Source organism: Rhodnius prolixus, unplaced genomic scaffold (assembly GCF_049639745.1).
Source record: "Rhodnius prolixus isolate KJV_2025 unplaced genomic scaffold, Rpr scaffold_4, whole genome shotgun sequence".
NCBI classification, from domain to species: Eukaryota; Metazoa; Arthropoda; class Insecta; order Hemiptera; family Reduviidae; genus Rhodnius; species Rhodnius prolixus.
This window is the reverse complement of record NW_027411614.1, coordinates 51588090-51601582: the sequence shown is the minus strand read 5'-3', so window position 1 is coordinate 51601582 and position 13493 is coordinate 51588090. Positions and strand designations below refer to the sequence as shown.

The following is a 13493-nucleotide window of genomic DNA, read 5'->3' as shown; positions in this document are numbered from 1 at the left end:
CGACCAATATTAGCCCTAATTATAGCAAAAGTTTTTCGAAACAACGTCTACGGAAATTAGGTGCCCCGAAGTCGTTTTAGTCTGCCATAAAAGTGATCCGAACCATTTGTATATTCGTGAATAAATTTGTAAATTATTTTTTAAAATAGTGGGAAGTCGATTCAGAATTGTTCGCTAGGGAGTAGTGTTTCTACTTCTAATAAAGTTCAAAGATACCTAGGCTACGTTGGTCGTGTTGGTGAAGTGCCTGATGGTGGTTAACCATGGTTACACAAATTTTGAAACTAATTTATTAACTAAATTTATTTCTAATTGGGAATTTAATTTTTTGAATGATTAAAAATTTCAGTCAACTTAATCTTGGTCGATTAAATTTTAATATAAGTAATGATTAACGATTTTTTTTAATAAATTGAATTCATCACGTTTTTGCTCATCTATAGATCTATAATTGTAAAATTTCACAAAATACAGATAATTTTTATTCATTTTTTCCTTCAACTCTTCATATATATAGTAATTGATGGCGATTATTTGCAGATATTCCAAACAGACTTACTTAAGTGAAGTTGCACAACCTTACACTCTCCCAGATAACAGCCTTTCTTTTAAAGACTATACGGCAAGCAAAAATAACAGATATATCAATCCCAGCATGGCTAGCAAGAATCGTATCCAAGGTCCAGCAAAGGTTTGTATCTGTAACATCCTGCATTAGTTCATTAAAATAAAGAATACACTTATATTGCTAGCACATTGGTTAAATCCATCAAAGTACGACGTACATTCAATTGTAGCCTATGACGCGCATATACAGAAGGCATGCGCGAAGTTGGTGGTAAGATTTGCAAAGTGTCTTCTGAGTTAGATCAAGCCAATGTAGGTGGTAATAGCAAACCGATTATGTAATAGAGCATCCTCTAAAAATACTCAATTAATAATCTCGAAAAAAGATGGCTCCAACAACTGAGAGCCTTCTAGGAGAATAGAAGTGTGATTTCTGTCGGAACAGTTCTGTTTGGATAATTTTTACGTTGCGAATAATACTAGTAAACTTTGTTAAAAGTAATGAAAAACTTCACCAGATACTTACTTCATGACGTGAATGGGATTAAAATTACTGGATTTGTTTTTAAAGTTCCAATATGTTATCTCTGCAAGAGATAAGGAATCAGGAGCCAAGCGGCCAAATTTTTTGGTTTGAGCTGTTGAACACTACAGACATCGTCTTCAGGCTTCAGTTCTTCCTTTTTCTCCTCCCTCCTAGATTCATTGAGTTCTTGTTTGTTGGGCTTGTGGTACATTGTGTTGATATTATGCTCTCCTTTTCAGATACTTCATTTCTTCAACTCTCCACCAGATCTCACTGAAGAGCAGCTCTCTGAACTTATCGAAGAGAAAGAAGTGAAAAAACCAACACAAATTAAATTCTTCCCAAAAAAAGGTAAATTCAAAAGTATTCCTTAAGCGGAAATAAAGAACAAGAGAATAATTTGAGTATTACAATAGGGTGTTCCTTAGACACCCGACTAATACAGCCTGAGGCACCTATCCCCTCCAACTTTCCTAAGAGATGAATAGTTAAAAAGACAGTTCTGAGAGTCTTTGTAAATCGTAACCGGTCTACTTTTTAACATGGCAAGTTATTAATGCAGATCTATTAAACGTTCCCTTGAGAGTGTGATTCTTCCAACAACAAAAAAAATCTTTTCCTTGGAGACACCCATCTCTACATCTCTGCAGGCTTTTATCGCAGCCTTCAGCTCATGACCACAAAATGAGTGAAATTCCTTATCATAGCCAACCCTGCGCATTCTCGCCTTCTGATTCAGAAGCAGTGGGTACCCATTCTGGTTGCGACACCATTATTCTGCTGAACTAGACAAACTATCTTTTATAAATAAGAATTAAAGTTTCACTCTTAAAAACTAATAGTCTATAATTCTTTTGGATATTAGTTAAGTTTATATAGTTATTCTGTAAGGTAGATAATAATTTTTTGATATTTAAGGTGACAAAAGTTCATCTGGGCTTATGGAATTTGATGATTTAGCTGACGCTGTGAATTGTCTGGTGTATTGCAATCATTTACCAATCAAAAATCCAGGTAAATTTTGGTTTAATATCAGTAAGTGTGAACAGTTATCAAACTACTTTATTAGCAACCGCATATAAAACATCGCGAGCAGTTTGATTCTCACATTAGTGAGTATAGTATAAATCTCCTTAACAAAAACTTTTAGTTAACAAGTTAAGCAGAAAGGTACACAAATACGAAATTTCATTCATACTTAGCTAGTTAGAAACGTTCTTAAGAGCTTATGCGTTTTAATTAAATTTATTTCTATTGCTTTCCCAATTTTTCTGAACTGATTTCTCTTACGACTATGGGGGCTTTCTTATTACTTTAAACAATGTTTTCATAAATCTTAAATTTGTTCTTATATTTATTTCATTTAGACATGCAAGAACGAGGATCTATGCTGAATTCTCAGTCTCCGTAAAGGCAGCAATACGACATATCTGGAGGACTAAGCTGTTACAAAATACCCTCTTACTAGCTTATAACCTTTTTCTTTTTATAAATTTCTTTATGAACGCTTGACTCGCTGATGCTTTGCGTCACAAGAAGCCTAATGTTTATTTTATGCTCAAAAACATGGGTCGAAATAACAAACTCTGCTCTATTTGCGTCAGAGGGATTTTGCGCGCACCGATGACTGTCATCACTCTGGGTACACTACGTAGAGGAGCCTTATAATTTAGTTTATTGCGTACGTCCATTCAAAGCTGTTTCCCTTTAAAATCTGCTCTTTTAAATGGCATCTACATAGCACTACGTCAACTGTTCAAAAACTAATTATCGTGAGGAGCGTCTCCTCTACTTAGCAGCAAGGATCAACTAGGTACGGTTTTTTGAAAAGGGAATATTTGTTCGTTGATTGCTTTTAATTTTTGGCTGACTCAACCGAAACAGACATAAACTCTGAGTGCTTTTTCTTAATAGAACGACTGCGACTGCTACACAATTTTATTTTTTTCATCAGAGCCTAAAATACGAGGTCTTCTAAAAAGTATTCGACCTTATTTTTTCCTCGCAAAATAAAGACGATAGCGCGGTGCCACTGTATTCAGTAAAGGAAGACACCTTCATGCGAATGTGTGAATTTTGTGACCACCTTCCAGCGCTTCAGTCGCTGCCCGTGGGTCGCTGAGTGAGGTGCTACACAACGTGTTCGTCGCATTACCGATTCTGTCAAGATGACTGAAACATCAAATTTTGTCAAAAGCTTGGTGATTCTCAAAGCGAAACAATTCGTGAGATTCAGCAGGTGTTTGGAGACGAAGCGATGGGTGTACCACAAATTAAGGAATGGCTCAACCGTTTCAAAAATAGCCGCACATCAGCGGAGAGTGACCAGCTTCTGGGAGGCCCCAGACTGCTCGGAGTACAGCCGTTGTTGAGACTGTGCGAAATTTGGTGGTGGCTGATCGTCGCTTGACTGTGCGGGAGATTGCCCAAGAGGTTGGAGTTAGTGCAACTTCAAAGCGGAGGTCCTTTTGTCCCGGCGACAACAACTTGGTCACACTCAGCTGATGTGCGGCTATTTGAAGCGGTTGAACCACTTCTTAATTTGTGTTTTACCCATCGCTTCGTCTCCAAACACCTGCTGAATCTTACGAATTGATTCGCTTTGAGAATCACCAAGCTTTTGACAAAATTTGATGCAGTGCCTTTGCTCAACACGTTCAGTCATTTTGAGAGAATCGGATCCAGAAGTCGGAGAATCGGTAATGCGACGAACACGTTGAGTAGCACCTCACTCAGCGACCCACAGGCAGCGACTGACGCGCTGGAAGGCGGTGACAAAATTCACACATGCGCATGAAGGTGTGTTCCTTTACTGAGAACAGTGGCGCCGCGCTATCGTCTTTATTTTGCGAGGGAAAAATAAAGGTCGTTTACTTTTTAGACAGAGCTCGTATATGTATATATATTTTTTTTTGTCATTAACAAATTTATTTATCTTGTTTAATATTTTACAGAGAGCAAGTTTCCTTATGTCATGAAGTTATGTTTTTCATCGTCTCGTTCTATATTCTATCCAAATGGGCCTTATAAAGAGGAAAATACAAATCAACAAGCACAACAAATACAACAGTAGTCAGTCGATCGCGCTACCAGTTTCTTCTCTGTTTATGTCAATTACTATAACATAAGAATATTAAACAAAAAAGTACCAAATCATTTTTAATAAATGAATTATTTCAATTCTTAAAACATAATGGGTGAAATTTTATTATTCTTTAATTTCTCTTTTTATCTCTTAAAATTGTCGAGCTAGAATTCGTTTAAACATTCATTTGAAGTATATTTTTCAAAAGAGAATTTGGTGGAGTGAGAAATCGGGTGCACGATAGCTTGTGATGGAAAGGTGATAAGTTGGAGGAGGCTAATATGACAAGTTCTGCCTCCATTGACATCTTACATCAAGTTTCGCCTATTATTCTCTTTGCCTTGTAATCTGTGGTTCTTTTACATTTCGAAAGTTTATTTTGGCTAAATGAAAAATATCATGTTCATATTTTTTTCCTTTTGTTGAGAAATAAAATTTCAGGCTTGTACAGATGCAGGAATGAAAAATGAAAATATTATTTCTTTGGATTAATCCCTTTAATGTTTATTGTATCCTTAAAGTGACATGTATTGGAATAAACTGACAGGTTTCGGACTTTCATCCATCACAAGAGACTGCATTAATCTAATCAGTTTAGTTTAGAGATTTCTACGTCTCTTATGTACACTAGATTACACTGCCTACTGCAGTAAAACTACTATAGGTACTAGTAAAAGTGTAACGAAAATGAGACGGAAGCTTAAGTGATGAAATTTCTAAACTAAACTGATTAATCTAGTCCCTGATGGAAATCCGAAATCGGTCAGGGATACAATAAACAGTGCTTCAACGGATTAAATCAAATATACAATATTATTCAGCACTGAGGACCTAACCACATTTTCGAAAATAAAATTTTTTAATATTTGTGTCGGCACTGGCCAGAGAATGTTTTTTTTTTTAATGCTAATTTCTAATGTCTTCATGTTTCGTATCCATTGTTGCCTTACATCTAAAGCTTCTTCAGGTGTGCAATCGTGCAGTTGGTTACAACGTATTCATCTTACCATTCTACAGAAGTTCCTGATGGAAGACGCCTATAGTACCCGAAACGTAAAATTTAATAAAGAAATTAGTCCCCAAAAAAAGTCTTTCTCTGGCTAAGTCGATAAGTTCCACTCATCATATTTAATGCCTGACGATTCACAACCAGTGAAAATATTGTAGCGTTGACCGTTATATACTGATAGTTTATTAGGACAGTTGGTTTTAGTTGTGTTTTCCTTATTCCTTCGTGAATTATTAATTATAATAGTAAAAGTTATTGCCAAGTTTGGTACAGTGTACAATCCATTGTTTTATTTTTGTTTTGTGATGAAATGTATGTAAAAGACAAAAATAACTTGTAGTATTTTAGAAAGAATGGGGAACCATTTAAAAAATAATAATAATAGTAGAAATTGTCTTGTACTTAGTGTTTTAGAATATTTAGATTTATGTTTTTAGATGATTGCCCACATTTATAGTAGTTTTAATATAATACACATATTGATTGAAGTAATTGAACAAATACCGATGTCATATATGGAATTCCACGGAATATTATTTCAGAAGAAAGATTCTTCTTTGAAAAAAGAAAGATGTTGAGGTCTCTATTTCAACTTTTAAACATGAAATAATGCAATGTCGAGCATAAACTTTTTAATTACAAACCCGGATTCGGTTTGTGATGAAATAATCTACAGATATTTATAGTTATTCTTTAAAAAATCTTACCTTTTCTTCATCGTTGGCATCTTCCCAAGTTTTTTTTCTTCCTTTAATCATAGTTTTTCAAGTGAGTTTTATATCCTACCTTCTGCTAAATAACCAGATCATCTGAAAATCGCCTCAACGACCACAGTATCTTTCAAGTTCAAGGTCAAGGCGTATATATTTTATTCAAGATTCTGCCTCTTTTGAACATTTCCTTTTATACTCAAAAAATTGCATTCCCATTGTTTGAAGTAAAAATACATAATGTTTGTTGTAAGCCCTCATGTTCTTTGAATATACTCAGGATTGGGATGAAGATGCTCTCAGCTATTAAATTTCTAAATTAAGTACTTGTAGTAACTATAAATAGCACTTATAATAACTGATTTAATAATTTTGAATATTAAGTGAACGTTAAAGATGGCAATGTGTAAGTTTTTGTTGTAATTTAGATCAGTTAATTTATCAGAGCAATTGGATAATAGGCTTTAATTAGTCACTCTAAGTAACGGATAGAGTAATTCCAGTTAACAAATTAAACAGTTTTGAACAAGATTTGCGGCGGAGAGCTCGAAACCATTATTTAGGAATGTTTACCAATACAGGAATCAGACTGCACAGTGGAAAACTATAATGAATTGGTGTGTAAAATTGGCAGCTATGATTGTCTTGAAATACTTAGAATGTTTGTAAACGAATCTAAGGGCCATTTGTTGTCCACCTATCAAGTAAATTCGTTCAGCTTACATTGTAATTTAAAACGTGCCTTCATCACAAACTCCAAAAATGGATAGCAATTAGCAATAATAATGTTTTTCTAAAACTGCCGCCTCTCCCCGTATTTTTGTTTGTTATAATAAGCTGTTTACAGAATTTTATTATCATCGGAATGTTCACTAAGAGTTGCTCGACAGTTCATTTTCCGAAAAAACACAAAGTTGAATGCCTCGTCTTTCTTAATTCTAAAATTCAAGAATTTCCAATCAAAGATTGGAGAATGCATCTGCAAATACATATCTTATCGTTGCTTTATTATAAATGTGTCAACAATGTTGAGAGAACAGAGAGATGGAAGTAATAAGTATGTTTAAATTCATTATTACTGGTTCGTGTGATGAAATAGCAGACTAATCGCTCTCTGGTCTCTTGTTTTAGTTTGTTTAGAGCAAGTGGAACTTGCTTGATCATAATAATTAGTTTTTACATTGCATAACTTTGTAACGCTTTATAGATATTGGATGTCGGGTTATTCGTTGCCAGATATAAATGCAAGTTTTATTTAACAGTGTATATTTTAATTTCAGACTCTTAATACTGTACCTTTACAGATGTAATGTATTTTATTTTAAAATTTTTGAACAAATACTCGTTTTTTTTAAGGAAGTTTAATAGTTTTGAGTTGATGTCTTTGTAAACAATGTAGTCCGAGCCAGCCCGCCGTAATTATCCAATTATATCCGTTTCTGTTAAAAATTTCCTGCTTCTTTTTTTAGAAGGAAAAAGAAAAAGTGCTTTTTATAGGGGAAGCTTATTTATGTTTTTCAAGCAATATTGAAATATTTTTAATATCGTAATAAAATTCATTTTTAGGCCTAGACAGATTTTTCTTTTTAGTTTTCTAATTTACTTTTTAAATAATTTTTATTTTAATTACGTTTGATATGTTTTTTTAAAAATGTTTATTTAATAATTTACTTGGAATAATTTAAAAAATTTTTTAACTGAGATGATATTATATTTTCTTATACAGAATATTAATAGTAAAACGCAAATCACTATATATATATATTTTTTTTTAATTTATATATATATATATAAAACAAGTAGTAATAAGTGTTTTAATGGATAGGTAGTGATCTTTTAATGTTATAATGTGGGAAAAGAAAATTTGTGTACATAATTTCATTTTAATTCATTGCCACAAAGAGATGCAATTCTGTGTGGTGGATTTTCAGTGTAGCAGAAACCTCTATTATCTGCTGCAATAAGAAATTTGTTTCATTTGCTGTTTCTGTTTTAAACTGAATGAAAATGCTGATAATGATAAAACTATTAATGCTCTTTATATATGTATTTAATTTAATCGCTGATTACACCTGGAGATGAAGCTGATAGCTCTTCTTTCATCAATCGGTCAGTCTGTCTGAGATCGAACTTAACACACACATTGTACACCACATTATATATCTACTTAAATACATGTAATAAAACACTTAAATAATAAAAATATTAACTTTTATTTGCTAAATTTTTTATTTTTATTTAATTAGTATTTATTTTGATAGCTCAAAACAAGTTTGTTTAGTATAACATGAAACTCCAGGTGTGCACACGAACACGACTTTCTCTTACTGCAGATTTTATAATAAAGTATGTCAAATCTTTTTCTCATTTCAGTGTCCTCTACTGATGTAGAGATAGGTTCACTCAGTTCTCCCATATTAAGTCTAGGTTGAGATTACAATATTCGTCAGTTCACCGTCCTCATTCACTTTAAATCAGCGTTTTAGATTTTATACAATTAAAAACCAACGTAAATTACTTTTTTCTCGAGTTTTCATTACCCTGTGAGTAGGTATTGGTCAAAGGAAAAAGGTAATTTATGTCAAAAAATTGTTATTAAAACTGTTATTAAAATTAAATTATTACAAACCATGGTCTGTTTCTTGTAACTTTTTCGAGAAAGTGACTGTCTTATAATTTTTAAGCTTCTCACTAAAGGGCCAATGTAGTTAGAGCTACTTCACATTGACTAATTAATCCAATCGAAAGAACTTTAAATTTACCATAAGATAAATAATCCGAGTTTAAAACTGACAAAAAATGAAAGCAGCAATATTATAAAGTTGCATTTGATTTTGCCTTACTATGATAAAATATTCATCCTCTCCGGTGCTATTCGTTGCAAATAACATAACTTTATGATAACGCTGAGAATGACATTATCATCTGAAAGGAATACGTAAAATTTATTTATTTATTTTTATTTATTTAAGAAGGGCCATTTTTTGGGGGGTGAAAAGATCTAGTGTGAACACACGATTTTTTTTTATCTTACTAAAATAAATACATAAATACTTGATTTTTTGTTTATATAACTCTAGTAGGTATAATTGGAACTACTATCCATTAGATTCAACATCCTTATCTTACAACTCACCTTTTTAAAAGTGTTAGGACGAAAGGAAAGTTTTGCGGGTTTCAGAGGATGTTCTTTAAAATTGTGTTAAAAATCGTTACACAATTTCAAGTCGTAAACTTAATTCGAAATAAGCAGCAGGAGCACATCATTGCAAACAGGAAACAAGTCGAATTATCGCATCGCTGAAAAACTCGGGGTTCAAGGAGTTCGATGAATGCCGTTTTTGCCAGGCCTACCAGCAGTAGCTTAAGAGAGAAATAATCCAATGACGAGAGTTTGGAAAGAAAATGGGTTTAGGCAGACTTCGATCGCCAACTCAGTAACTTTGTGGACTTAGTGAAGGACTAACCTCACGCAAAATAATCGATCCCTACAGTTAGCGACATTTCCGGACATTGTGCTTTTTTTCCTCCGCTTTGATGGTTTTACTGGTTTCTGGAAAGGTTTACTGGATAATCCGATTTGCCAATCACCTATCAAGTTTTTTCAAATAAGTTTTGGCCTTCGGAAAGTTTACGGGTTATTTAGCTTTGTGCACAAACAATCCTTTTGTCGGTAAACTTCACTTTTACAAGGCAATATTTGATTCAAAAATGGGCCTTTATAACTGTGCGAATGTAGTGGAAACAAATCTTTAAACATAATCTATTTCAGCATCCACAATGGTCCTTAAACATCATCTTAGGACACGATCCCAATATAATATTTCATATAATAATAATAATAATAATAATAATAATGATCTTCATTTATTATAATAAAGTTCAAAATACAAAATAATTCCATTAAATTGACAGATATGGTCTTGCGACCGTCTGAGGAGATTGCCGTTTGAGGTAACGTTTCATACGTGCATATCGCAACATTAGTTCTTAAAAGTCGTATGCAATAAACAATCATAAAATGGTTACAAAGCAGTGTAAAACCTTTTACACCTCACAACATTTTAGTGAGAAATCCTCCGAACAAAACTGCTCTAAACAATTTCTCAAAAAAAGTTATGTAATTACGACCTCTGCGGGTCCAATTAGCACACTAAGTTTAAAGAAAATGGTGGAACTATTTTTGTGTAAGGTTCAAAAGGAAAAGTTCACACAGTGAAGTGGCATTTCTGGTCGAGGATTATCATTTAAAATTATAATTTTAGCATCGTATTTAGGCCATGCTATGTAACTTCTGATTTTACAACTAAACGACACTTAAAGGGAAAACGTAAACATATTTACAACTAAACGACACTTAAAGGGAAAACGTAAACATATTTACAACTAAACGACACTTAAAGGAAAAACGTTTCCATGCCCCTCTTTAATTTTATTTTTGTGGACTAATCTTTTTTAGAAATACTTTTAGGTCTACATAAGAACGAGGAGGGAACGTATTTGGAACATAATTTAGGAGCCGTTTCCAAGAAAATTTTTAAGTGGGAAATTTTACTCCATCCACTATGAAAACACTATGACTCAGGGGACCCAAAAACGATATTTGCGGTGCTATAACGAAATTCTGAAATGTCCACAACGCTCTCTTTTTACTAGTGGAGGTAGTAAAATATTTACCAGTAGTGAGTGACCAAGAGTACTAACTAAAGGCGCATTTCGTTTAATCGATTTTCCTCACTTACAGACTTCAAGTCAGCAACTCCTCGATAAAAATGTATTGCTTAAAAAATGTTTTTAAATAAAAGCCAGGTTTGAAGGGAATCGGAGAGACCAATCGGCAACAGGGATTAGTAAATGTGCTCTTCAGCTTGTGGATTCCTTTTGATAAAAATACAATGTGGGTAGCGACGTTATATAAATCGGGACTCTACAATGAGCTCCCATTATTCTATTCTCCCGTATAAAGAAATCGCTCGCCAAAATACTTTTTCTTATTGAAAGAGCAGAGCTCTAATAATGTTTTTATAGAAGAACTCGAATTCTAAAGAAACGCAGTACTTTTATTATTTAAGGGCAGTAAGGGAAAGAAATAGGCAGATAACTGGTCTACAAGCAAACAACAACATAATACATATCCATCAAAACCACAACATATTTAATATTAGTTTCTGTTGTAACCCAAAGAACCACTTGAACTACCAAAGTCAACCAAAACACTACTATCACCCCACAGGTTAGTTTCATATTTAAATAAAATTGAAATAGTTTCTTTTTTTAATTTTATTATTGCTTTAGGTGTAACAATCATATTTCATAAGTGGCATCATACACATTCCGCTTCAATAGTGTATTTACGTTTTAAAACTAAATTTGTTTAATATTTTTGAAATTACTGTTTTTCCAGAGCGAACGTCATTTGCTTTATTTTTAATCTTTTGTTAGACACACCACTTTCTATTTTCATTTTAAAGATTAACTTAGTAAAAAAAAAAAAAAATGTAAAACAATACAAAAACAGATACCACAGCTTTCTGTAATGTTGGGACCAAATATGATATAAACTTTACCTTGTTAACTCGCTACTTAAAAAATTAAAGAATATTTTCCTATTTTAATCTCTCAATTTTCTGTATTTTCATATTAATCTTTTCTTACTAAAAGAAATTGAAGAGAAAATAAAATTACTGAGAAAACATGTTACATTATTTTGTGGTCCAAGAGTTTTCTTTAGCTAAATTTTACAACAAAGTTTTAAATTTTTTATAGTATTTTTAAATATGCAGGTTTTTAACAGTTTTGACAACATATAAATCAGAGAGTATCTTAGCTTAGTATGTTTTTCAAGTTGGATTTTCTATTAATATATTTTAGCTCCGATTCTTGTTAAATTCTGGGTAAATTTTGCATCCATCTGACTACCATTTACAGTTTTACAAAATGATAGAAATGCATCCTATAAAGAGCAGCAATATTATAATACATAAATTATAATTAAGCTAGTTACTATAATAAAAATAAAATTATAGAACATGTCTTTAGCCTTAGCCTTAAGCGTTGAGGGCATTTTATGTATGTGACAACGCTTGATCTGACATTTTATGTTGCTAATTTTTGCCAAAAAGTATAGCAATGTTGCCCCTTTTTCACACTTTTCTTTGTATTTGTCTTTGTTCAAATATGTACAGCGATAAAACCAAATTTGTACTTATATTGTAAATAATTTTATCAAATCTCATTTTCATTTTAAATAATATATATTATAATAATTCAAATTATTATAAACTATTCTTATTGTTTTATTTGATTGTTAACATTCAAAAAATGGCTTTTTAAATGTGATTTTTTAAAAATGATTTCCAAACTGATAAAGAAATAAGTTGCATTATATAATTGTAAATGTGTACAGTAGTTGAGGGCAACTTAGCGGCCATTGCCACTTTCTGCAATGAAGAAGCCAAGGTTTATAGAATGTGAAACATAAGAACTCATTTTAAGTTAAATGAGATATTTCAGTGAAAAGTCAATTATTATTAGTAAATACACATCTAGGATATATATCATATATTAAAATGAAATAAATATATTTATTCTGTAAAAGAATGTCTTATAGATTATAGCGCAGGCAACATTTGTTAGTTTTAATGTCATTCCCCTTTATATTTCCTCTTTGAGTTGTTCAAATGGTTTGCATTTTGAACGAAAAGAAAAAAGTAATAATTAATAAATTATGTAGCTTGACATATTATTTATAGCTTCTAAAATTTCTTGGACAGCAGTTTGTTGAAGAGCCTCCCTGACAATGCGTTAAAAGAAACATGAAATTAATTTAAACCAATGATCTATTCCCACACATTTGACCTTCTTACCTCAGTTTACGCGAATCAACCTTTGGCGAATAGAATAAAAATAAATGAAAGTGATATTAACGAGTAAGCTTCTATTTGATAAAGGTAATTTCTTTAGAATTGAAAATTTGTATTTGGCAAGGCTGTAGTGGTTGCGTGATCCGGAAAAGACCATTTCGTCAAAACAGTTGAGAGTTAGAGTTAGAAAGTGGTTAAAGTAACAGTAGCCTCTGTTGCCTAGTGTAAGCCGCCTTTGCTCATTTCCGGAAAGTCTGTTATTATTATAACGTTGTAACAACATAATAATTAATGGTTGCTGTAAGGGATTTTTAAGGTAGTTGCTAAGGCTCTTGGACTTGTGTGAGTAGGCATGTATCAAGTATTAGAAAATAGATTGAGGCATTTTATTTTGAGAAAATCTGGAACTGAAACAGTTCTTCATAAAATCGCAGTTCTAATTAATGAAATTTCAGCCAGCCCTTTAGTATTACTAGCGTTAATGTAACTTTGTTGTAGGTTTTTAAATTATTAAAGTTTTTGCCACATCCTTCCAGAAACGAGTAACTTTTTGGGTGGAAAAAAAACATCTGCAAGAGAATCATCATGTTAAATAAATAACTGACCCTCTTTGAAGAACCATTAGTATCGAAGAACATCGCAGCTGCTTTACAAAAAACGAAGAAAGGAATGAACTCTGGACGTGATCATACTCCCCGAATTCTTAATTTACCCCTGGAGGTTTAAGATATAT

General features: G+C 32.4%; 1 protein-coding gene across 14 annotated transcripts in view; it reads left to right on the top strand.

Moving 5' to 3' along the window:
* sm (heterogeneous nuclear ribonucleoprotein L) overlaps positions 1-12525 on the top strand; it is a 97569-nt gene extending 85044 nt beyond the window's left edge. For all 14 annotated transcript variants that reach the window (XM_074131141.1, XM_074131137.1, XM_074131140.1 and 11 more), the window contains 4 exons: positions 541-691; positions 1333-1444; positions 2012-2107; positions 4048-12525. In XM_074131141.1, the coding sequence (XP_073987242.1) occupies positions 541-691; positions 1333-1444; positions 2012-2107; positions 4048-4166 (478 nt within the window). In that variant the 3' untranslated portion in view covers positions 4167-12525. The remainder of the gene's footprint in view (positions 1-540; positions 692-1332; positions 1445-2011; positions 2108-4047) is intronic.
* Positions 12526-13493: the final 968 nt, after the last annotated feature.